The 25,947-nt window shown below is 48.1% G+C and overlaps 1 protein-coding gene across 1 annotated transcript in view; it reads right to left on the bottom strand.

Annotated features, from left to right (window-relative positions):
* Positions 1-1,292: 1,292 nt before the first annotated feature.
* Positions 1,293-25,947, bottom strand: part of NR2E1 (nuclear receptor subfamily 2 group E member 1) — a gene marked incomplete at its 5' end in the record, with an annotated part of 105,230 nt that continues 80,575 nt past the window's right edge. Inside the window, 8 exons of the mRNA XM_079939600.1 lie at positions 1,293-1,914; positions 6,082-6,187; positions 6,430-6,579; positions 6,967-7,063; positions 9,156-9,302; positions 10,583-10,818; positions 12,398-12,485; positions 15,723-15,868. Coding sequence (XP_079795726.1) covers positions 1,752-1,914; positions 6,082-6,187; positions 6,430-6,579; positions 6,967-7,063; positions 9,156-9,302; positions 10,583-10,818; positions 12,398-12,485; positions 15,723-15,868 — 1,133 coding nt within the window. The 3' untranslated portion in view covers positions 1,293-1,751. The remainder of the gene's footprint in view (positions 1,915-6,081; positions 6,188-6,429; positions 6,580-6,966; positions 7,064-9,155; positions 9,303-10,582; positions 10,819-12,397; positions 12,486-15,722; positions 15,869-25,947) is intronic.

Here is a 25,947-nt window from a genome sequence, read left to right as displayed (position 1 = left end):
CACTTTCTACTGCTCTTTCCGCATCTTACTCACCAATATGGTTCTTCACACTTTATCTTTTTGCTCATTAAATAATTTTAAGTTCCTGGTCAGGACTGAAATGTTGGCAAGAGAGTTAGAAACAGAGGAGTGAGTGAATGAAGACTCTGTTAATCGGCCTCTTTCTTCCTCACACAGCAATTTTTCTAACAGATGCAATTACATTTGAGAGCTGCAGAGAACAGAATCTTATGTTTTATTTCTTTATTCATCATTCTACATGGGATTCACTGTAAAAAGGAAATTGCCTTTGTGGTTCAGTTCTTCAGGCTGCAGTGCTCTGAGCTTCAGTTTTTACACCAGCTGCCGCCGCCGCCGCCTTGTAACTGGTAGATAAGAACCAGCCGGGGAGGGAGGCTAAGAAATCAGGCAGAGTTCATTTAAATTCAATATATTTTTTATTCTTTGTAAATACAATGAGTACAACCTTTTAACTTCACAAATCAGTTAATTCACTTTATACAAGGAAAGTTTTACTCATCCTATAATAGTCCAAGTGCTGAATGTTTTTCCTCAGTGCTAGTACCTAATAAATCAAAATGTGAAAAGTACAGCAGCTATTTAAAAATGTTTGTTTCTACATTTCCATAAGTAGAGATTTATACCAAAGGAGCAGCTTATAGTGTAGGACGAAGTGTGTGTGTGCACGTGCAGGCATTCAAAGCTTTACTAGAAACCGGTTTTCTGAAAGGCATTGAAGAGTCTCAGGCTGTTAGCATTGGATCAAGAAGCCCTTTAGCATCCATGTCCTTGAAGTTCCTTCTGGTCTCATGTCTCTGTTCATTTACTGTCTGGTGTGACTCGCTGAAACACGAGTTTGGACCCCCATTGCCTTTGGTTTCAGCACTGTGTTAATGGGACAGCAGTCTGCCTCACTCCATCATTCATCTCCACTTTATTTGGTTTTGCTGTTTTTATTCATCCTCCCTCGACTTGTGTTCTTTTAGTAAAGCTCTTCTATTTTTAGATGTTATCCAACCTGAAGTCCTGGTGAGAATCTCATTTTCGTCCACCAATTCCTTTGACAAGGTTGCCTGGCCTATGGTATTAAGAAGAAGAAGGAGGGGGAGGGGGAGAAGGAGGAAGAGGAAGAGGAAGAAAGAAAGAGAAAGGAAGAAGAGAGAGAAAAAGCAAATCTCACAGCATAAGCTACCTTTCACTTATTAACTCAGTTCTGAAGGCCACTTTATGAAGTAGTACAATAGAAGGGAAACTTTTGATAAAACTTTTGATTTAAAACCTAACCATTATTTTTGAAATAAATTCTTCAACATAAGATAGTTCTGAAGGCTGCTGTATGATGTTATACACAGAACTATATTTGGTTACCCAACTTTATACGCTAAAAGGGAAAAAAAATGTTCTACTTATGTTTCAGCTGTTGATAGATCAGCCTGATCTTCCAGGTAAGAGGCAGAATGGCCTGGCCTGTGGCAACCCCGAATTCGGTCCCCTCCCAGGGCATGGTAGCAGTGAGTCCTCTCTGCTCAGGCGGTCCTCTTACACCCCCTTTTCCTTCCAGGCCACCCCACCCTGGGTGAGGCAGCAGGTCAGAGCTACTGGAATTGTTTTGTGTCAATTGACATTTTTTCCTGAAGGCTACACATTCCCAGGTTTATGCTTCCTGAAGGGTTTGTTAGTTGAGGCTTGTTCTCCATGGGTAGAAGTTCATCAGATACTGTCCCATCCTGAAAAGTAGGGACTTGGAGAGCTTAGATATCACTGGATTTGTACATATCTGAAAGCAGTCTTGTAATTGGCACATTGCCGATGGTTTTTTTGAAAAACACTTCCTCTATGGTTGATGGACTAATAGAACGTAAAGCTGGCAAAAGTAACAGGAGTTTTCCAAAGCGACAGGGTTGAGTGGGATATCTGGAATAGGAGAAGCCATGAAAGCAAGGTAAGATCCATCACTAACAGGCTTAATATCTCATCCTTGAACACACACCATCTTCAGCTTAATCTCCTGATTCAGCCTCTTTAATAACATACTACAGAATCCTAGCCAGGCACTACTGTCCCTGTTTTGCAGGTGGAATAATTGAGGCAGGGAGAACATAATGATGCTGCCAAAAGCACACGGTGACTGTCTCCTCATTAGCACAGGGGTTGCAGTTTTTTTGGAGAAAAAGTAATTTTAAGAAACATGGTACTAAGTTTAGACCAAATAATAAAAGGTTGCCAGTGTAGAAACCAACCAATGGTATTGATGACAAAACTAGTGACAACATCCACAGTGTCTGATTCACAAGACTCCTTCATGAGGCTATTTCCCTCAAATAAAATGGATTCCTTTTCTAAGCAATTCTCTAAATTATTATTCAGGCACTATACTTAGTCACTCTCAGGAATAATTCCCTCCTTATTACACTGAAAATTAAAGACTAAATTCTGTTGGCTGGCAGTGCCACCCAACTTTCATGTCAATGAAATTGGCATATAATTAAAGATGTGAGAAATTGCTGAACAATTTCCTCTCTTGATGTCCAACGTACATCTGTGCTCAGATGTGCAAGTTCAATTTTCTGCTGCCTTTAGATGCCTATAAGCCACCTCCTCACTGCCTTGATGCGTCTTCAGTCAATAGCTTGGAATCAGGTGTCAATACAGTCTACCAGGAGGTCTCCCTCCACTGACACAAACCACCCAAAAGACTGACCTCTGGAGACACTTATCTGTGACTCAGCCAGGTTCAGTCCATGGCCACAGGTGCCAGAAACTGACAGATATCAATTCCTACACAGGAGTTAGGTAGCTGAACATTGAGTTTAACTGCCCAATAACCCCACCGTGCAGAGTCCAGGGGAACAACTTTCATGCTTGTCTCTTAGCTTTGGGCACAAGAGAGTCCCTCTCTTCAACCTGATACGAGGCTGATAATTCATTCTGGGCCTCTGAGGACCTCATTTGGCTCTTTCACTGCCCAGCTTCATGACCACCAATGGACAGGGACCACCAGACCACCTTTAATAATGCGGTATGGACACGGTGTAGCTTCTCTACATTTAAAAAATACATAAATCCCACCGCTTACTCTACTTGCCAAAAACATCTCCTACGTTTCCTGGAAAGTATTCCCAAGGCCCACGTCTCCCTTTCACCTTGGCCACTTACTCTCTTCAACAGCTCTGTTTCCCTTCTCAGGCAGGCAGAGGAGAGAAGCCCCCTGAAGTGGGTGGGAAGCAGTGGCTGCCTAGATAAGCCCCCACTGTGTCTGCAGCATCCACCCAACATGCTGAAGTTTCCCACAGTGAGAAAACACTGTGGGAAATACAGTGTTTTCTGTCCTACTTTCAGAAAGGACGTATTTTGGTGACTCCACAGACAGTTAACTCTTGATTTTCTGTGAGTAGATTATCCACTCACCTACTCACCCACTTCTTTTATTCTCTAGTTAGGAAGGGGCTGGTTAGTCAGTCAACACAAATTAAGTGTTTATTATATGTGGAGTACTCTACTACCCAGAAACAATAACCATGTGTATGTGTGTGTGTGAGACAGAGACAGAGAGAGAAGGAAAGAGAGGGGCTCTCTGACTGCTCAAAATTATTTTGTAGGGTATCTTTGCCCTTGACTTCATCCATCAGCATACATAACTGGAAGTTTTCTTTCCAGGTGTAAGTGTTCTGTGTCTGTCACGGATTCGGGTATTTGATTGTCAGTTATATAGTTTATTATATATAACTAAATTGTTTATCATTATATGTAGTTATATATAGTTGTTACACGTAGTTGTATATAGTTTGAAATGCCGATTTCTAGCCCTCTCCTCGTGTCCTAGGTAATTAGAGAAATCACTTACCGGGCTGTAACAATCAGCTCAGTTTGCAGCTTTAACAATTAATGCACAATTAGCTCAGTTTGCCACATTAACTTCTCAATTTCAGATTTTATTGTTCTAGACAGGAAAGTGCTAGAGGAGAATGTTCGCTGATTTGAAGGAACTAAGCAGTAAGGTATAGTCAGTTTTGTCACATGTATGACTCTAGATATTAGTATTAAATTCTAGCTGTAGCTGATATCATGAAATGAAAGGCTCACGTCAAAGCAGATGTGTTTCTTCCATGAATAATTTCCTTGTTTTGAGGGTGACAGAGTAGTATACTTGTCATTTCTCTAAACTAGACTTCTGTTAATTTGTGGTTTAACTCTCTCAGGTCGTCCTAGAAGCAGCTCCTGAAATGTCAGGCTCTCTCCTTACTCGCCTTACTCCCTCCTTACTCCCTCTCCCTTACTCCTTACACCTTCCATGGCGCCTCTACCAGCCCCTCTTCTGCCTCCTATTGGTCCCCTTCTCTCCTGCTGGAATCCAAGAACTAGCTCACATGTCTTCTCGATGCATCAGACTTTGCAGATTTTTTTTCTCACTCCCTCCGAGAATTTCTCTCTCTCACTCCCCACTTTGCTTTTTCTCTTCCCTGGTCTGAGTTGGAGTAACACTTCTGCCTACTTCCTGTAACGATAATGGGTAGTATTTTGTCCTTTCTCGTGTTCCACAGTGCTCACCAGCCACCCTGCACAAAGCGAGTACTCAGCAAAGGCTTGACTGAATCAATACCTAGCATCATATTCTCCTGGTGTGATGTTCTTTATACCTTAAAGACTCTAAATGTCAGAGGTCAGTTATGATATACAATTTAGTTTTTAGTGGGGAAAAAGTGCCCAAATTATGTACTGTTCCATTTTATAATTCTGAACAAATGTAAGTGCTTACTATATACATTCTGAAAGTAAATGTGGATTTTAAATTTAAAACCACGGAACTTTAATTTGGAAAAACATACACAGGCTCTACCACTCATCACAGTTTCAGTGATATTCCATGGACAGGGAACAATTTGTTGTTGCTGTTAAACTCACATTTTACAAATTTACTTGTTCCCCTGCTTTTAGGGAAAATCATAATATGCTGGGTTGTAAGGCACACAGTAAGCACTCAATAGATATTGGTTGCTATCAGCTATTGAAGATCTACTGTGAAGCCTAAAGCTTTCAGGAATAGGAATTCCGAAAAGCTACATTCAATGACTCTGGGACAGGGAACAGTTTTACTCTTTAGTATTCAAAAGAGGATTTATAAAAGGATAAGAAGATCCCTGCAGAAGTGGTATCATCCCAAATGAATACAGGTGACTTGGGGTTTCTTTGACCCCTTCAGTAATGGAAGCATTAACTGCCTCTACCCATTTGATTTAGTTTCTCCCAGCCTAGTGTCTATGGGTGATGTTGAGATGATAGAGACTGGTTTCCATGGGCTTCTCTTCAAGATCTAGAGAATAAGTAAGAAGAGCAACTCTATTCTAACCTCAGATCTACTGCAGCCCTAACTTAGGAAGCTAGCAAGGTTTCACTGCTCTTTAAAAGCCTTGCTTTTTTCGTCTGAAAATGGAATCAGAAAGTCTGTAGACCTCGTGGTGGATGTGCCCATTTGGTGGGCCAGGAGGAGCACTGCTGGAACCCCAGTGACTGAGAGTTTCTACCAATAGCCAAGAACAGCCTCTGCCAGTGGGCTTTGCTTGGCCAGAAGTAACATGGTGGGTGCTATGGCTCAACATAAGTCAACAGATACCAATCACCAAAGCCAGACAGCAGTCACGATGGGGTTAAAGATGACCACTTTAGAAAGTTCTCTGGTCCTTCTATTTGGGATTGGCATCCAAAGAAAGGCACTTGCCTTTTTTAAAGGATCATGTGACCACTCTCTAATATATCAACTAACATAACACTTTAGCCTTCATTTTTCACCTTGCTCACATCTGGGCCCATTCACCTCAATGTGTTCAGCTATATTGATGGATCAACTTATTAACCCAGGAAAGGTGTAAGGTGTCTGGCAGTGCTTTCAGTTTCGTAATGTAATTTGATTTGCTCCTCTCACCTACCCTTCGAAATACGTGAGGACACAGATTCTAATTAAATTAACTGGCTTGGCAACAGGATAATTAGTCACAATGTTTGAACTGGCTTTTTGCTGTCTGCTCACACATTCACAATGGAAGCAATTTTCTTAAGTACACGTTCAAGGCAAACAAGGGTCACCTGGTATGGATGTAGCTGTTGAGAGTTAGCTGAGCCTCATCTTGAAGAGCTGCGATGGCGGCAGCATTCCGGAAACTTCTCAGTTCAGAACCACTGTGTGTAGGAACTAGAAATGAAGACCAGGAAATTGTGATAGGCAGCACAGGAAATGCAGATGGGGAAAGCACTCTCTGGAAGTGGATGGCCAGCAGAAGAACATGCAGGTTCCATGGCTATCGAAAATGGAGTCAGACTAAGAGTATCAGCTCTCTTGAAAACCATCACCTCTTTTTTGGACTTGGAGGTGGCTGAATTAGTGAGATGGCAAAACTGGGGAAGGAGAAGAGACAGCAGTTTGTGTCTGCTTACCAGCTTTGAAAGTGACGATGCATTTTAGACAGGCAAATTCAGTAGCATCTAACCGGAGTTGTCTAAACCGAGCCACCACCTCTTGTAAAGCCTGTATTTCAGATATGATCTTGTTCAGCTTCTGGGAATCTGTGTTGTCACCATTCATGCCTAGAATAAAAATATGCAATAAATGCTCTAACATGAAGGCATTTTCATGATTTAATATTGATTTTTGACAAAATCCTGCATATCAATATCTATTCAATTGTCACTCTAAGATATCTGATTCCATGTAAACTGGCTATATTGTATGAAAGTTAATATAAAATCTTCTCTTGGATGATAACAAACACAGTAATTTGCATTTAAATAACAATGCAAGCAGTCATGAATACAACAAAACAACATTATTTGCATTTAAATATAGATTTATAAATGACAGGTATACTCTATTGTTCAGCAGGAATTTGTTATTCTTTACATGTTGTTCTTTTTTCAGTAATGTATTTTTATGGTAATTTCTACAACAAAGTCATTAAATTGTGCAATTCTTACCAGATACAGCCAGTAGAGTGTTAGCATCAACCGGAATGGCCCATTGTGCTATTCCTAGAACAAACAGTTCTCTCCAAGCATCTTCCAAAAGCATCAGCTGTCATACAATAGATGTATAATATAATATAGTGTGTAATTTATAAATTTATAAACAATTTCAATATGTAAATTTCCATCATTTTAAGAAGTGTTTTAAATGCCTGTCCTGATAGTTCTTCCTCTGAATATTCTAGCTTTCCCTTATTTTCTCATATTTTCCTTTATTAAAAGGTGCCTATACTTAAGCACATGCATTTGAGAGTCAGCCATTCCAATTCCCCAAATTTTGCTTCCCTTGGGAAAGAGTTTACCCTTCTTGTTCTTGCATCCATTTGTTCCTGACCACCTAGAAACTTCTCAGGAGACCCAGGCTCTATGAAATGTCACCAGCAGCACAGCAGGTGGATTCCCCTCATAGAAAATGTTATTATCAGGGTTGAGGATTCCAGACTAAGCATGCAGATGTGGGCCCCCATCTTCCTGGAGGGTTGAGCGGGCTGGGCTGGGAGAGTGATCACTAATTCCCAAGAGGCATGCAGGGAAATCAGGGTGTAATTATGTTAATCAGGTTTTGCTGAGTTTACCTCATCTCACTGCCTGATTTTTCTGAGACTCATAAGTGGACAGCATCAAGGTGCTTGTCATTTTCATTCTATTAAAATGTGCTACTGAATATTTAAATGAAAATATGGCTCCTTTTCGAAATTAATGTACTGGATTCCACTTCACTGCAGTTTGCTTGTTGTTAAAGGGTTTCCGCCGAAGGGCTAAGTGGCAGACAGTAAGTAAATTTTGTTTGGATTAAAGAGTCTACAAATACTTGTTTTGAGAAAAAATAGCCAACTTACACACACACACACACACACACACACACACACACACACACAGCAAATGGTCAGAGTCAACCAGTAAAGCTGGTCAAAGATAGAAACTAACCATCTTGAAAAATTTGTTTTTGAAAAATCTCTCAAAAACCAGTCAGTTCTGGATGTGAGAGGATTTCCTTTTGAGAGCTAAGGGCTGAATTGTGAAGGCTTGTAACCAAAATCACAATTAGACCAAAAGGTTTAATTTTCAAAGTGCTTTATTTTCAGTTTTATTGCATTAAATACAGAAAATAATACTTTAAAAATGCAAGGTAAACAATGTCTAATTCTGACCATGTCTGAAAGTCCAGGCCATGAAAAAAAGAACATCCCAGGTTAGAAGATTAAATGTTTTGAGCACATTGCCAGGGCTCTCTGTAGGAAATGTACTTCATATTAAGGGGCACTATTATGCTTTAATTAGGTATAAAATGAATTAAAGAAACAAATCCTTTGCTTTTGGAGCTACTTATTAGCCTTTTGGGAAATTTGTCATTAATTTCCATGAATGTGCTGGTGACGGCCAATTTTTGTGAATACTTCATTTTATGTCTTTCCCTTAAGGGCAGAAAAATTCTGGCAGAGGCCATTTCTGATATTCCTAACAACAAAACTTCTGAGTTTCGGTACGATGCAATTTTAAAGGCACATACTTTGTTTTCTCCCTCTTAATGTCATTTACAACCACAGGATTATGCACCAGACCTATTTGTTTACAAAAACTCTAAAAGCATTTAAAGAATCAAGGGAGGTGTGCAATGCACTCTTTAATCCTTCATGCTGATCAATCAGTGGCCAAAACTATGAACATCACAATGGAAAATATAAAGCTGCAAATATAAAATAATGAGACTAGTTCCCAAAATCTTACAAGGGAATACTCTCATCACGTTCTGTCTCTCAGTTCCAGTGTTCTTAAGAAAATATTGTTTTGTTAACAATTTTAAAAGTCATTAAGATTTTAAAAATTTGTGATGAAATTTGCTGTTTCAATTAAACTAAAAAAAGATAATAAAAAAAAGACAATGGTCTTGTATATTTGGTTTTTTTAGATCATATCCAACTTTCCTGAAATAACATAATTACATTTCTTAGTAAGGATTCCATAGCTAGCTATTTTGAACCCATAGCAAGAAGCTAAGAAAAATCATTTCCTACTGCTGTTAAGAACGGATGCTTGGCCTTGGTGATTTATCCAGGTAACTTCTAGTTTCATAAGACTGGCTACTGTTGCTTCTTTCCCAACCCCCTTCCCCCAAGAGCTCAGTGCCCTCTTGGTCATACCTGGTCTTGCAAACATAGCGTGGAGAAAGCTGGAACACTCTTAGCCCACTTGATGCTCATAAATAAAAGCCTGGCAGCTGATTCACACACTGACTCTGTGGCCACTTCATAGAGATACATTGGGGTCCCATTCACTTCATGGGGGTACTGGGTGGGGAAGAAAGAGAAACAACAGGGAGTAAGGAAACTGCAGCTTTGCAAGAAGAGCCAAATTTTAAATTTTCTAATTAGACCAGTGAAGGAGATAGGAATATCTATAGAGTTTGGGGAATAATAATTGATGGGAGAGGCTCATTTCCACTCTTTGGCGGCCTGTTCCTTCAAGAGGGGCATCTGGCTTTTCTATCCCCTGCAGCAAATTTTCCTCAGGCTGAGCCAAGTGCCAAGCCTGTCTCCCAATTTAGACAAGAGCTTCTTGCATTTGAGTAAATAAAAATAGATGTGGAGAAAGTATAAATTAATAGGCATCCCAAACACAAATATGCATATGAGTATTTTTAGAAAGGATTAGTATATTATGGAAATATTTCAATTAGACATCTTAATCATTCATAGAGCATTCCCATTCATAACTGACGACATATTCATAACACTACTTTCCCAAGCTTATTATACACATCAAGGATAAGAAAGCAATATTAAATATTGTGTGTGTGCGTGTGCCCAGGTGTTTGGCTTCCCTGCAGTGTGGGGCTGCAGCTGGCCCTCCTCTTGGGGAGAGAGATCTGGAGCCCTTCTCGGCCTGGAGTGGGGGCTTTGGGTAGGTACCAACTGGAAGCCTGGAAGGTAGTCCCTAGGTGGCAGCCTTTTGAGGTGGTTCTGGCGGTGTCCCTGCTAGTAGAGGCTCAATTCTCGTGTAAATTCATGCGGCTCAGAAGAGAGTACGGGGAGTGGGAAATGAAGCCAACTTCTTCAAACTGTCCTAACAAGGTGAGCTCCACATTTCTCTCTTGCATTAGGGACCCATGGCTTTGCCCAAGAGATTAGACCCCTGCAGTTGCAATTCAGGGGCTCTTCTGCCAGCTGCAGGCAACTTCTTTCTTCTAAAAACAATCTCTGCTCTTCTGTCCTCCAGGAACACCTAGGCTGCCCTCTTAGTTCAGCCAGGGCTTTACACTAGGTGTTTTCTAAAGATACAGGTTCCTGGGCACCACCTCAAATTTGCTGAAAGGGGGATGGGCCTAGGCGGCCACGTTTGCAGTCAGCTTAGAGAGTGACTTTACTGCACACTAAAATTTGAGCACCCCTAGCTCAACAGGGGAGAGAGGGAGGTCTAGAGCTCCCCGCAGGGCTCGGCGAAGCACCGAGCACCCCGTGAGGTCTCTCTCTCTCCATCTTTTGCCTGAGCCATGCCAGCTGAGAAAGAATGGGCGCGCCCCTCTCCGCCCTCCACTCGGAAAGGTCTCGGGCCCAGCAAGGTCACTGACCTTGGGCGTGGGCTGAGCCAGGCTCACGAGGGTCTGCCGCTCAGGGGTGGCGGACACGGCGGCCAGTTCCAGGCCGTGAGGCTCCAGCTGCGTAACCGCGGTGAAGAATGCCGGCGCGGGTAGTGCTGCGGAGGGGAAGTGCGCGGCCGCCCCGTTCTCTTCCTTGTGTCCACGGAAGTATAGGGCCACCTGCTTGCGGATGGTGGACGTCCGAGGCCCCCGCTCATGCTGCACGGCTACAGAGACAGACAGACCGGCGCACGCCCGAGATCAGAGACTCGGTGACACTTAGACGCTGCCGCGCTCTCGGGCCAAAAGCTGCGTCTGGACAGGCAAGGGCACCCGGGAGGTGAAGAGAAGGAGGGAGAAGGAATGTGAGGGTGGAGGGCGCTCTGAGACCGTTTAACCCTTACACTGTTTGCATAAGGAAGCTGAAGCCGAGAAGAGCAGCCCGGCCCAAAGTGTCACACTAATACCCGAGCCTCAGGCAAAACTAGGTGTGTTCTCTGTCGGTTGAGGGCTCCTCTGCACCCAGGGAAGGTAGCAGGGAAACCAGAGACCCTCTGGGCAGGAGTAGCTGGGTCTCCACCGCAACCAAGGGTAGAGGGAGCATTGCGCACAGCCAGGCACAGCGTCTCTGCACACACTTTTCCCAATCCGCTCGACGACCACTCCCCCCGCCACCTCCATCCCTCGCCCCACTTGGAGATGCCGTTTGGCCTCCGAGGACCCCAGGAGAAAAGGACCCGAGCCCGGGTCCGCTGGGGAATGGGACGAGGGAAAGCCCTCTCAGAGTGTGCTGGAGGAAGGCAGGGGAGATGTGACAATTACCACCAACAGTTTAAACAAACAAATTAATTCAGGGCAATCTTCCGCTCGACGAGCTTGACAACTTGTCAATACACAAGTTCAACAGGTTGGACGCTCCCTCCTGCTTCCTGCGCCGCGGAGGAAGGAACTCTCCCCAGTGGGCGCTGTACCTCGTGGAGATGCCACCCTGCCCAGGCCTCCGTCCGGGCAAAGCCCACTCCGCACCCAGTCCTGAAGCCCCATCCCTCCCTCCCAGCCAAGACCCCTGCCACGTCCCGGCGTGGGGCGCCCTCGCCAGGCCACCTCCGGGCACGAGCTTGGATTGCACTCTAAGCCCAAGAAGCATCCTGACGACCTAGTTCCTGCTGCGCGCCTTTAAGAGCCTTCTGGGAGCTGGGTGTCCGAGGCACCCACTGGCGTCACTCTGCCCCTCCAGCCCCTTTCTTTAGAACTAAGAGAAGGCCCTGAAAAAGCTCAGATCGGCCGTCCTGATTTTGTAATCTTGGTGACTCTACAAACAAGGGGTGGACATTCCGCGTGTTCGTGTCTCTGCCCTTCCTCCTTGAACCCGTCTCCTAGGCCCCAAGATATCCTCTCCAGGAGAGTATCCAGACAGCAAGACCCTGCGGGAGGCTAACAGGCTTAAGTCTGACCACAAAAGGGCTGCAAGGAGAGGTGAGAAGAAGAATCAGCATGGGAGGCCGGGAATGTCACATGCGGGTCCCCAGCAGAGTGGGGACTCCAGGAACGCTGGCTTCGTGGGGATGGTTGTGAGGCGCAAGTGTCCCACGTGGGCATGGGTCTTGCCCTGGGGAGTTCAGTGGGGTGAGGGTGGGGCTTATGCAGGGAGATGACTAAAGCCGGAGGCCAATTCCCAGCACCTGGAAAGAAATGCTCAGGAGATGATTTACATGCATAGGAGTGCCATTATTTTCTGTACACATAATTTACTTACTATTCAACCAACATAAGGATAAAAAGATGTACTAAGAATAAATAGATTACCATCTTTGTTCATGTTGACTTCCAAACACTTCTTCAGCCGACACGCCCTGCACTGGTTTCTGTGTGTCTTGTCCACCGGGCAGCCTCCCTGGAACAGAGCGCAGGCGGTCAGCGGCCCCCAGGACATTTAGACTGGGGACGCGAAGCCGGCGCCGGGTCGGGGAAAAGGCGTTGAGGCGGGTACGGACCCCGCAACAGACCCCGGAGCTGCAAGCCTGGGTCCGCGAAACGCGAGGGCCTTGGGCACCAGCGGGGCCAGGAAGAGAAGGGGCTGGGATTCCTGGGGCTACTTCAAAAGGACCAGCCCCTGACCCTATGAAAGCGGACAAGAAGGAAAGTCCTTCTCAAATCAGGTGAAGGGTCAGAGCTCCTGGTTTGCCCAGACTACGCTGCGTGGGGAGGAGCTCCCGAGGGGAACTTCCGCCAGGCGCAGAGGGGTTGGAGCGGGGCGAGACTTTTCAGGACCGAAGACAGCGACCTGCCCTGGAGGAGGAGGCCTTAGAGTTCTGCAAGGAGCAGGCTTGCCTGCCAGGACCCCTGCCACGTCCCCCTCCCACCAACTATTCTTTCCACTTTCAGGTCTTGAGTCTACCTCTTTCTGTCACTTTCTGGGTGAGCCCATTTATCTGTCAGATAAATATTTCCCATTATTCTCCACTCTCCTGTTTTCCTCTCTCGCCTTTGTACTCCAAGCCATGCTTCTGACCAGCATGTTGAGAGTTGTCTTAAAGACTAGCCTTAGCCCAGATTCATAGAAACACAGCCATTTCTGGAAGGTGAGGCAGAAGCCAGAGTGGTTAGGAGGGCAAGGCTTACAGATGTGAGAGTGGGAAGGGAAGAGCCCAAGGCCTGGACAAATTCTAGAAATGCCCACCATGTAAATATGACCAGGAAGATAATGTGATGAACTGTCTGACAAAATGATAACATAGATTGAGAATATTAGCACGATAACTGAAAAAAAAAGAGGTAATTGTGCCTTAGAAATACTTATTTGAGATGCATGAGAAAATAAATGTTTTATCCAATGCAATTTTCTGGAAAAATATTGGCCATTAAAAGAGGAAAACAGAGAAAATTTCTAATGGAATTCACTCAGCGTTAGGTGCTATTACTGAGAGAACATATACATAGATTCATAAAGAGTCATGTCTACATGTGTATTTTATACACAGTAAATACATAAGAAGTTTGGTGCTCTGTTTATACTACTTGCTACTTTTACATTTACAGTGGGAAGAAAGAGAATAAAATAAATGTATTTTTATTTTGTTTCATAATCTCAAAATTCATATACTCTGAATTTGGAGTAAGCAAATTTTCTGAAATATCCCTTAGGAAAAAATTATACACTCAAACACACAGTTTTATGAGATCACACCCCTCTGATTTAAAATACGTTGATTTATTTAAAATAAAGGTAGAGCAGAAGTTCATAATAATTTCTAAACATCCTCGTTACTGTTAATAATAAACTAGAATGCTGTTTACCTAAGCTTAGAATAAAGGAGAGAAAGGAAATAAATTTTTTTCCTAACTGAATTCTTCAGGTCATCTTTGCTGGCCAGTGTAATAGCTCAATGTAAAAAGGTTTAAACAACTTATTATTAAATGCAATCATATGCCTATCCTCAATGTTATCCTCCTAGTATTCTGATAAACATACTAATGCATAACAGAAGTCTTCATTAGTTCCTAGAAGTGTCTTCAAATCAGATCAAATGTATATAAATATCTGGAGCCTGAGAGAAAGATGCGCACTTCAGCTAGGTCCATTTATTCTCTGTGTAAGAAGAGGACCACCATGCCTGATGAGTCTATCAACACTCCTTTACAAGCACTTGGACTGACATCAATATGTGTGAATTGACAGCCAGCCCCTTTGAAAATATCAAGCATATTATCTGAGGTTTTGATTCCCCAATTCTGTGCATTGCATAAAAGTAAAAGATAACTTAAGTAGAGGCCTGCTCAAGTCTGATGACCCACAGTAATCTCATATTCTTGTGGAGCTACTGGGATACAGTTCTGTGTGTATATAATGTGATGTGTCCATATGGTGAAGAGAGAAACTGATACAGAGCTATGGACCCAATTAAACAGGTAACAGGGCTGGAGAGTTCAAAATAACTTATCCAAATGCAGCATCTTCTTGTTCTTGTTTTTGTTGATAATCCAAATCTATCAGAAATTGGTATGAGCAGACATAGGTTCAGAAAAAGATAAACAATTCACTAGCACCAGACAATATATGTGTGTATATATATATGTGTATCATATATATTAATTAGTGAAAACGTTTTAGTATTTTGGTTACCAAAGGATGTTTTCTGATTACTGCACTCTCCAGGATCTTCTTGGGAGTGGAGATTGTCACTCTGTATTTAGGGTCTGTGTGCCTGGCTAAGGAGAAGGCCAAGTGTGGGACCAAAAGGCTGATCTCCTAGGTTGAAATAAACCTACTACTGAGCTGGAAACTGAGTCAGGGGGAGGTGTCTGCTCACTCTTTCTGGAAGCTCTGGCTCACACTCAACCCATGCCCCTACTCTTCTGTCTCTCTGAGACAGTTCTGCCTGCTCAAGATCAAAACAGAATCAACCAGAGAAGCAGAGAAAGTGAAGATTTGGGGACCGTGGAGAGGCTCCCAGTTTCCTTCCTTGGGCACCTTCTCTTCTTGCTCACTCTGCCCTTTTCTGACAAGGCCCAACTAAAGTCACATGGGTGCTGAAGCCCCACTACCCACTACCAAGCAGCCCTGCTTCTCTGAAGTTGAAGGCACAGCCCCTCATACAGCACATCCTCTCTGTTCCAACTAGCCAACGCTCACTTCGCTGACTGAAATGCCCTGTGCCTTTCACTTCTGCCCGGACAGACCTGGGTCAGAGCACTGAACTTAGGTGCTGCTAGGAATGGGACTGGGGTGGCAGTGACATAAAATAGCCCTTTTACCTGCCTGCACTTGTGGTTTAGATTCTAAAGTTCCTTAGATCCTCTGGGCTGGCTTTATAGTCACTGGGTGTGGGCCTTACCCAGTGTCAAAAACTGTCAGAGGATTAAAAAAAGGGGGCGGGGATTGATAGGGGGTGTAAGGAGACGCTGGGACTTCAGCTTTCCTCCTTCAAACTCAGCTCTCTTCCCTTGCCTCTTTCTGCCTTTCCCAAGCAAAAGGGCCACTGAGAGTTGAGGCAGGAAGGAGGGGAGAGGAAAGGAGAGGTCAGGGCCTAGTCTCTCCTCAGCAGCTTGGAAACTCAGAGGAGGCCTTGGCACAAACAAAGGAAGGGGAGGCGGCAGAGGGGAGCGGGGCAGCGCAGCCCTGCTAAGGTACCTGGTTTCCAGATTTGCAGACATACGTCCTATTCCTTCGGATACTTCGTTTGAAAAACCCCGAGCAGCCGTCGCAGGCGTAGACCCCATAGTGTTTCCCCGAACTGCGGTCGCCACACACTTTACAGGGGATATCTAAAATACGGCCTGAAATCGCAGGAAAGACAGGGAAGGGGGGATGGGGTGAGAGAGAGAGGAGGGCGGAGAAGGAGGAAAGGGGAGAGGGAGAGAGAGATGCTAAGCAATCTGACCTCTGAAGGGATTAGCACCGAAGCTGCGGTAAAAGCAAATAATGAAGTGATTTTATAGCCAAACTTTTTTTCCTTGAGCAAGTGTCAGTTTCCTACAATGAGCATTATTCATGCACCGCTACATGTATTTGGGTCTCCTCTAATCGCCGAAACCCATTTTGGAATAAAAGATTACAGCAGGCCAGGGCGGCAGCACGGCCGCCGCTGCCTTTCTGCTCCGCGGAAAGTTTGGCCGCCTCCCTCTCCTGCTCTTGCATTTAACAGAGAAAGTTGTTAGTGAGCGCGCGAGGAGACAAACTTGAAATGTAAAAGGGAAAAGAAGAAAAACAAACACGGCTGGAACCAGGGATGGCAGCTGGAAGGCAATCGAGTTTTCTCTGAGCTGCCGGGCGGTTGTTATTATTAGGATTATTATTGTAATGCTAATACTAGGATTATTAATGATAATAAGGGTAGTGGTAATTGCCCAACTTTCACTTTACCTATTTAAAATAATGCTTGATGGATCGCTTTTGAGAAATAATTTCTTTTAGGAAAAAAAATTTTTTTCTCCCCAAAGTAACCAGCACCGAGGTAGGCAAGTGGGAGGAGAGTGTTGTAAGTATGTCGATTCCCTGGCAGGTTAGGGTGGGACGACACCCCTCCGCCCCGACTCCCCAACGTCTTCCTCCTTAAAGCCCTACCTTCTCACACTAGATCCTGCGGGGGTCCCTGGCTTTCTGTTTTTCCACCGCTGTCTGAGGCCGATTCTTTCAAAGTTCTGACTGGTTTCCCTAAACTGCCCCCACCCTCCGTGGCCTCGACAGTCGCCTGACTTAAGAGAAATAGCCTTGGAATCCCCTCTAGCCTGGGATGGCCGCGGACCCTAGAGGAATGTTAGGGAGAGGGTAAAATTCGAAAAGTTATAAGGGAGGGAACTATTTTTCTATAAGGTTCAAGGGTCCAACAAGCCTGAAGTGGTTCATAAGAACTTTGAAATCCTTCCTCGTGCAAAAAAAGGGAGTATTAAATAAAGGGTTAACTTAATTAATACTTTGATAACGATGATGATGATATTTAACAATACTAGTTAATAATTAACTTCTTTACATTTAATGTTCCCTTTGCTACCGGCCCGAAGGCCTCCAGTCTGGGCCCGGGCGGCCTCCGGCTTGGCCTCTGTGAAGCTGGCACCTTGTTCCCGGAGCGCTCAGGTTAGGGACCACGATTAGGCTGGGGTGATGGGAGGCAAGGGTGAGGACGACTGGTCCAGGGGAGTAGGGGAGGCGAGGGCGCCGCGCAGGAAGGGCCCGAGGCCTCAGGGTGGAAACTCGCCGGTGGATTCCGAGGCATCGGGCGGGCGCGCACCCCCGACCGCGGCCGTCGAGGAGCTGCAGGGGGTGGGGGCGGGGAGGACGCGGGCGGCAGGGTTGGGGAGGGGGTTTGGTAACCACCAGGCTCGGCCCGGGCAATTACAACCCCGCCGTAGCACCTGCCTATAGAGCCACCAGTGACCCGTCAAAAAAAGTAGCATGGGAATTCGGATGGCGACAAAGGCCGGCGGGGGAGGCGCGCGGCGCGGCGACCACCGCCTCGGCGCCCCCTCTCCCGCAGGGTGGGAGGAGAGGTTGTGCTGGGGGAAGGAGGGGGTTGTAGAAAGCCAGGGGAGGCGACATCGGGTTTTGTCCCTCACCCCCTCGGACCTGTCACTGCGCCCAAGGGAACTCAACGGCCGCGCAGCAGCCGCCCTCACTCTGGAAAGCAGTAAACTTGGTTTCCATATCTTGCAACCATTCTCCTCTGCATAACGCTCTGGCTGAGCTGGGGTCCGTGTTTGGGGTCCAGCCATCCTGTCGTCCCAGCTGTCCTCCTCTTCCCGGTGGCAGTTTTGATGATGCCAAGATGAGCTAGTGGGAGGAGCAGTGGTGGGGGTTCTCTTTCCCGCCCCCCATCCAGACGGGAGGCCAGGGACATGCATCTCTGGAGAACCCCGACGGGGTGGAGGGAGGACCAGTTAGGGGCGGGCGACGCTACTCGGGCTCCAGGGGCGGGGCTCCTAGACCAACGGCCCCCCCCGGGGCCGCCACGGCGGCAGGGCGGCCCTGCCCCAGCGCAAACCTCCGGGCCGAGGCTCCCGGGGCAGATTAGAGACAGGCGTACCCACCTGGGGCGGGGCACAGAGGGGAGGACGCGAAAATTCCGGGGCAGAGCGGGTGTGCGCCTCAGACTCCGCCACCCAGCCACGTTAAGGTGACTTGGGTCACGAGACAAGCTGGTTGACCCCGTTGCAAAGCTCCCCTCATTTAGCAAGTCGAGCGAGCTCCGACGTGAGGCAGGCGGGAGTTTCCTGAGGCTGGAAAACCGTTCTTAACTTCCCTCGCCAGGGGGTCCCCTCGGGGCTTTTTGTGTGTCATAATTGCCTAAAGATATATGGCAGCTTCGATTACTGTAATTACCATCAGAGGCTGTTGAAAGAAGTTAGTCTGGGCTGCAGGGGTGACTGGCCGGGGTCTTGTTACCACCCAGGCGGGTCTCCCGGGTGACATCGCTCTGCTCTCCAGCTGTGCGAATCCGAGCAAGGCGGGAGTTGCAGACCTCGCGGCCGGGCTCAGCCCTGACCTCGCCCGCTGCGCGCCGACCCCCTCGCTGCTCGGGGCCCGAGGGCCGCAGGCCTGGGCCCCGCTGCCGCCACCGGTCTGGAGAAGGCCTGGATGGCGCGGCGCCGCGGGCGGGGTCAGCTGTTCTGCGGGCCTGAGAAACTCCTGCGGAGGCGTCCGGACCTGCGTCGGGCTCGAGGCTTAGGAGGCCCAACTCAGGCTCTTGGGAAGCTGGAAAGCTCCAAAGTTTCCCCAGTGTCATTCTGCCTTTTTTCCTAAAAGTCCGAACGGTCCGCCTGCGTCCTAGTCCATCTACAGCATGCGGGCGCGGTTCCAGCGAACCCAGTTCGTGCCCGCCCCTTCCCTCACCTCCGAGGCCTCACTTTTCAAGGCTCCTCAACCCCGGCGACTGCGCACCCCAAGTGGGCGAGGGGTCTGAGGATCCTTACTTCCAGGGAAGGAGGCGAGGACCTGTCACGGGGCAAGCAAGCACCGAGGCCTGCCGAGGCCTGCCGGCTTCAGTTTTTGCGGTGGAGGCTCGGAATGCACCAGGAAGGCTTTCCTTCTGCGCCTCCTGGGAAGGACGCACACACGCCACAACATGGGCCACAATAAATATGCGAGCTCGCCTCCTTTCCCAGAGATTCGAACAGCGAGGGCCAGGTAGGCCCGAGGTTAACTGGAAACTCCAGTCCTCCACCAGGGTCGGCTCTGATTCGGGCGGCAGCTGAGATTCCTTCTCTCCTCCCTCCGCCTTAGTTCCAAACATTTCTCCTTTTTTCTTCTTGTTCACGTTCACTTTACTTTTTAAAATGGCAGCGCCCAAAACCAAAACAAACGGACAAAATAAAAACACAACCCACTTCTTGAGAGGGAGGGGAGGAATTGCATCCCACTCAAGTGGGACTTCATTATCAGTCCTCAGAAGTATCTCGGACTCTCCCAACTTTCAAAGGCTCGGGACAATGAGCGGGAGTGAGGGGAGGGGGTGTTTGAGAAAAGCACAAGCGCCAAAAATGCCATAAGCGAAAACGACAAGGGCGGCGGGAGCACTCCGGGATGTGGGGACTTCGGCAGCGACCACCCCCAGCCTTGGACCCTGGAAACCGCAGCCCCGGGCCACCGGAAGGCGGGAACTGAAATGCCCCATGGAGACCCTGGCATTGCGGCCGTGCCGGCCCAGCGCCGGCTCTGGCCTGCACATTCTCAGGGTCCGCAGGCAAGGAGCACGCAAAAGCCCTCGCACATACACTCAGACCTGCACTCCGGCGTCTAGGGGCGGTTAGAGATCAGCCACGACTTGGAGTTCCAAGGGAGAGCCTCCAGCTAAGCAGGGTTGAGGAAGGAGAGGAGCGCGCGGAGGGGAACAGGCCGCACTCTCCTGCCTCTGCCGAGCTCTCGCTCGAAAACTCCTTGGGATTAGGGATTTGGTCCTCTCTTTGCTAGAGCGGTTCGCCATACTTTAAATTCCCCAGTTATGACCTACGCGGATTTAGGATTAAGGAAAATGTGACTTTTAAATTGTTTCTGCTTCCCAATTTGCAGGATTATTTGAAATAGCTAGAAAAGGGGTGCAAAGCATTCCATTCAAAATCCGCTTTGCGCAAAGTTGCTTTTGCGCTCTGGAGCTCGGAGTTTTGAGCGAGCGTGTTATTGTGCTGCAGCCTGGGGCTGCGGCCTAGTTCCCGCCCCCGCCGCCTCCTCCCCCTCTTCCCCGCACCTGGCGGCTAAGTGGAGGCAACTCGCGGGACTGCTGGGCGGCCTGGGTCGCAACCTTCCCACCATACCAGAGAAAGGGGGGAATCAAGCAACCCAGAGGTAACGAAATTGTTCTTCCCTCACCACGAAAGGCACTGACTCATGGTCTACAAGGAGCTGGGCCAAAGCGCACACACCGCTGGAGTCCCTCTCCCAGGCTCGGAGTCTCGGAGATCGGAGCAGGACCTCCCCGGCTACCCCGCCCGCCCGTCCGTCCCAGCCTGCGCGCCTGAGCCCCGCAGCGGCCCGATAGGTACCCACTTGTTGATCCGGCCGGCTTGCTCATGCTGGCGGTCCCGGGGCGGAGCGGTTGGTGGGCGCTGCCCGAGTCCCGGCCGGCAACGCCCGCTTCGCCGCCGGGCGCCGCCGCTCTCCAGCCGCCTTCCAGCCTGGGAGGCTCCGGGGCCGGACAGGTGGGTGTCGGTTGCGCGCTGCGCTGCTCCCCGGGCGCTCAGAATTCGTTCCACAGTGGAAAATTAAGCATCCTTAAGTTTCTTCCCGCCTCTTGCAAAACCGCAGCTGCTGGGAATGTTGCTTGGTATGGACACAGGCATGTACAGACAAATGGAGAGACGGACAGGCAGATCGAGGGAGAAGGGAGGACAGGCAAGAGAAGGGTATTGAAGAACAGAGATGGAGACACGAAAATGGTCTTTCTACGGAGCAAAAAGGGCAAAATCCCTCTCTTTCCCCATTCCTGTCTCTCAGTCTTCAGTTCCTCCCTCTACATTAGGCAGGCAGAGTGTGGGCAGATCTCTACAGACCGTTGCTCTTTTACGGAAAGAAGGGAAACACACAACCGCAGCCTCAGGCAGATGGGCTCCGCGCTGCCCAAATCCGAGCGCGGAGTGGGAAAAACTAGATTGCTGGGAAGTCTTCCGAGGGAACAGGAGGCCAGCTCCCGGTTTCCGGGGAGAGCCAAGCACGCAGCGGCAAAGGGTTCCCGAAGTTCATTACCCCGTGACTTTGTGCCTGTCGCTGCGGACTGGGTCCCCTGTAATATCTCCAGAAGCGCTCTGACAGGCAGCCACGGGGAGGGGAATAGGGCGTCCCTGGCCCACTTAGCTTTTCCCCCAACTCCTGGCGGGGTCTGACGTCAGCCATGTGCGGGGAGGAGATGGAAAGAGGGAGGGGGTTAAATGCTAATGATATTAATGAACCTCCAAGCGGCTCCCAAAGAAAATGCAGGCGCTCTCGGAGCTGAGGAGTTAAGAGTATGAATAAGGGAGTGTGGCTCTGTGCGTGCGAGATGGTGAGGACAGTGCGGCTCTCGTAATAAAAATGAATTATTATATTTCATGGCAAGGGGGAAGGGGAGGCAGCTGGAGCTTTCTCAGAACACTTTCCCCCTTCTCTCCAGAGCGCCAGACAGATTCGTGGAAGAACTGGGTGGCTGTGTGTTTGTGTGTGATTGTGCGCGCCGGATATGGCCATGTGAGTTGGTTCATTCTTGGTCTCGTGCCCCTTCTGTTGGGTAAAACTTGGATCTGGTCCAAGGTGAGTAATTATTCATTTTGCAACTATCTACGGAACGTTATAGGCGAGGACACTGTGTGCGTATTTGAGGCCTGGGATGGGGTTTGCGGGAGGCTCCGCGTTCCTGTGGCCTTCGCGCTGTCCACTTGGGCACCAGCCGCCGGGAGGGTGCCGCCGGCTTGCTGAAGTAAAGCCCATCCGGAGCAGGGCGAAGCTATTTCGCCTCCATTATTTCTGCACTGGAGCGGCTGGAGGGTAGAGCTTTCCCTCCCGCTGCCCGTCCCCAGCGGGCTTCGCTTGCCCCCCACCGCCCCAATTCAGGGTCCAGGGATTCTGGAGAGCTTCCTCCCCCGCCTTAGCCCCCTACTCCTCCCGCCCGCCTTTCCCGCGATTCCTGTGCTCTCTCCTGCCCTGGATCCTGTACCGCGCTGGGAGAGCGCACGCCTAGACAGCGGTGATCCCCGATCTCTAAGAGATTAATTCTTACTAAAGCTCTCCCAGCAGCTTGAACTTGTCGAACAAGAGCTTGCCAGCCTCACCTCCTGGCGTGGGCTTGGCCAAAGGTCAAGGGTCACACCTCCTGCTCTCCCGCCCTCCGCTCAAGCTCTGGGGGAGGTGAACAGATAGTAGCACCCCGCAATTCTACCCGCCCGCTCCCGGTCCCACTTTCTCCAGACTCGGTGTCATCCCGGGCTTTCGATCAGAGTATGTGTGTGCAAGTGAGTGCTTGCGTCCCCCGGACCCTCGGAGGGCGCCGCAGTTCCTCGGCCCCGGAGGTTCAGGGGCGAAGGCTGTGCGCTCCTGCTGGCGGCCGCAGCACGTGACCGCAACTTTCCGCCGCGGCCTGGGCTGGGCCTGGAGCCCCCGCCCGCGCACGCCACGCACCAGAGCCCGCGTCCTTGCTAGTGCCGCGCAGCGACCAGGACTCGGGCCTGGGGACACTCGGAAAGAGCAAGAAAGGGGACAACTACCTCCCAAGTTATCCCTCCTCGGTTTTTCGCAGTGGGACGAGATCAGGGAAATGTGGAACAAAGCCACAAACCTGAGGGGATTTTTAGGAGACAGGACAATAACTCAACATTGTTGACAACCAAGTTGGGCAGACTTGTGCTCAGCTAGCCCTGCCCGAGACGCGGTGCAAACTCGAACTCCGCACCTAGAAAAGTATATGATTTCCCGGCGGCGTTTGAGAAACACAGTTACTGTGCCATTTTGGAGCCTGGGGCTCCGGCTTCCGCCAGAGAGACACTTGCCACCACCACCACCCCCCCCACCGCTACCACCATCACCACCGCCACGTGGACGCAAAGGGCGGCGCTTGGTTCAGGCCGAAGAACTTTATAGAGTAATTTAAAATGAAGGTCAAAGATGAAGGCCGGCGTGGAAGACTAGGCCCAGGTCTGTCTCCAGGGGAGAAGTTTAGGAGTCTGTGGCTAGGAGACCTGGAAGCCGCTGTGCGGGTGCTGGGGCTTGGAGGTAGGAGGACTATGGTTCTAGAGGGTCCAAACCACCGGTTTCCCTACTCGAGACACTCTTGCCCTACTGACTCAGTTGTAGGCACCAAAACTTGTGGAAAATACTCCCGAGGCTTACCAAATTGTCTCAAAGTCAAAATGGGAATATCCCTTCTTACTCCCGCCACCAGTCTTGAATCAAGCAGGGTGGCAAGAAGAATTCCACTGAATAGAAACACACACACACACACACACCATCCAGCCCTGGCAAAAGACACAACATGCGCATACACACCCACAGCATGTTCTGCCCTCCTGGCTGTAATTATGCGCGTGCTTTGCATAACTCACAATGCAGTTCTGAAATCATCGTGATGACTTTCTGGCATGATTGGTTCGGTGGCAACAGCAGCTACAAGATCCAGGGTAGGCGGGAGGGGCTAGGGCCCAGCTGCCCACCAGGTCCAGGAGGAGCCTGGCACCAGTGTCCGCTGGCTTCTACTCACTGGAAGCTGCTGCAGGACACAGGGACCTCGGATCTAAGGTGTAAGAAACTTGGGACTCCTGTGGTCGCAGCTCAGAGAAGAAAGACTCTTCAAGGTAGGGACTGTTACTTTTCATCTTCCTGTCCATAGGCTCGAGCACACTGCCTGATTCATAGTAGGTGCTGCATAAACACTGGGCAAATGAATGAAGGTAAATGTAGCCTGCAGATTTCCCAAGAAGTCACTGGAGGCACAGCAAGGCTATTCACTGGAAGCCAGGAGGTGGGGCTTCAGGCTCTGTCCCAACTAGCTGTGTAAATTTGGGCAAGTGACGAGACCTCTGTGGGCTCCAGATCATTATCTGTAAAATGATTAAGTCCTGTTCAACCTTAACTTTCAAAGATTTTTCTTGTGAGTCCACAAAGAAAAGTGATTGATGAGGGGCAAATGCCATGTATCTCAGAAATACCTTTTAACAGAGACAAGATATTAAGTTCAAGGATGAGTTTATAAAGTTGGCTTGGAAAGGGTGTGACCACACCCCAGAGGTTCTCAAGCCTTTCTGACCAGGTCCAAACATAGCCTCTAGCATAGTCTTTATCCTCTTGTGAGTATGGAGTTCTCAACCAAAACCAAAGCAAAAAACACAGGGAAGACATCTTTTATCACAGGATGTTTACATTTTGGTCAAGGAGATAAGAAATAAGACCTTCAGAAGGATGATGGAATCTAGGGGTCTCTGTCCATCCAGCAATCCACCCCATTCATCAAACACTGAGCACCCACTGTGTGCCAGAGATTAATGACATGACCCCTTTCTCAAGGAGTCTACAGGGAGAGCAGGCTCATAAAAGGTGATAAGTGCTTTGGACTGGACTGAAACACAGGACATTCTGGAAAAATATACAAGGGACCCTAAACCAGTGTGGAGTTGGGAAGGCTGTCAATGCCCTTGGAAAACCGGTTATATGTTAGGGGAATCTACTGCCTCTGAAAACTGTTTTCTAGTATAGCTCACTCTCCTGCTAATCCTCTTTCTCATCCATTTAAAAAGGGAGGTAGAAAAACAGAAATACTCTCACAGACATAGAAAACAAACTTATGGTTGCTAAAGGGGAAAGGAAGGGGAGGGATAAATTAGGAATTTGGGATTAATAGATACACACCACTACATATAAAATAGATAATCAACAAGGACCTACTGTATAGCACAGGGAACTATATGCAATATCTTGCAATAACCTATAACGGAAAAGAATCTGAAAAAGATTATACATATATAGCTGAATCACTTTGCTGTACACCTGAAACATTGTAAACCAACTATACTTAATTTTAAAAATGTTTTAGAACAACAAAGAAAGGCGGGAAGTAGAGTCCTGTGAATTAGATTGCATGAGAGAGGCAGGGGTGCAGGACACCCCTCTAGCATCAGATTATTTGGGTCTGACCTCTAGATCTCCATTCACTTAGCTTCCCTTAAAAACAGTGCCATTTTCTCCACTAAGTGCCCCCTCCAACATTCTAAATTAAAACAGTAAAGTAGAAAGGAAAAGCTTTCCCATCAGCAAGCAAAGCTAAAGTTGGTGTGGAACAGAGACTCCCCTCCCCAACCAGTGATCAACCCCCTCTCAGAGGCTATCCTATCTCTAGAGAGTCATTCCTTTAAAATTCCCCTCACCTCAAGGACAAGCAGGGTTGAGAAACACCCAGACCCAGAAAATGTCTGGCAAAACCTACCAGTTAAGGTTGCCTGAGGTTTGATGTTCAGTTTCCAAAAGACCCTGACACAAGTTTTGTTTGTTTACATGAAGGAGAAAGTTGATTTTCATTTGCTTCCAGGTCATAATTCAACCTATACTTGCTTGTTGCTTCCCCAGTGGATGGGGAGTGAGAGAGAAGGTGGGTCATAGAGCAGAGTGTCCAGCTCAAAGTAGGTGCTCAGTGAGGGCTCACTAACTGAATGCAAGAAGCAGTCTCACCAGGCTTGCTCCTGAGTCTGCTGTGGATCTGTCTACAAGTGGTTTGGCTCCTATCTAACTCTTCTCATAAAGAAACATTGAGAACAATCCAGAAAAGAGGCCCAGGTGCTCCAGAACTGAACTGGTGCTGAGTTGTGGAGTTCTTCCTTGACATTTTCTAGAACTCTGTTATCTAAGAGTTGTCTGTTACTCCTTACTAACAGCACCCCTGCCTCTCTCATACAATCTAGTATTGGTGCTAACA

The sequence above is a fragment of the Stenella coeruleoalba genome (assembly GCF_951394435.1).
Source record: "Stenella coeruleoalba genome assembly, chromosome: 12".
Taxonomy (NCBI): Eukaryota; Metazoa; Chordata; class Mammalia; order Artiodactyla; family Delphinidae; genus Stenella; species Stenella coeruleoalba.
Note: the sequence above shows the minus strand (reverse complement) of the source record. Positions and strands in the feature narration are given on the sequence as shown.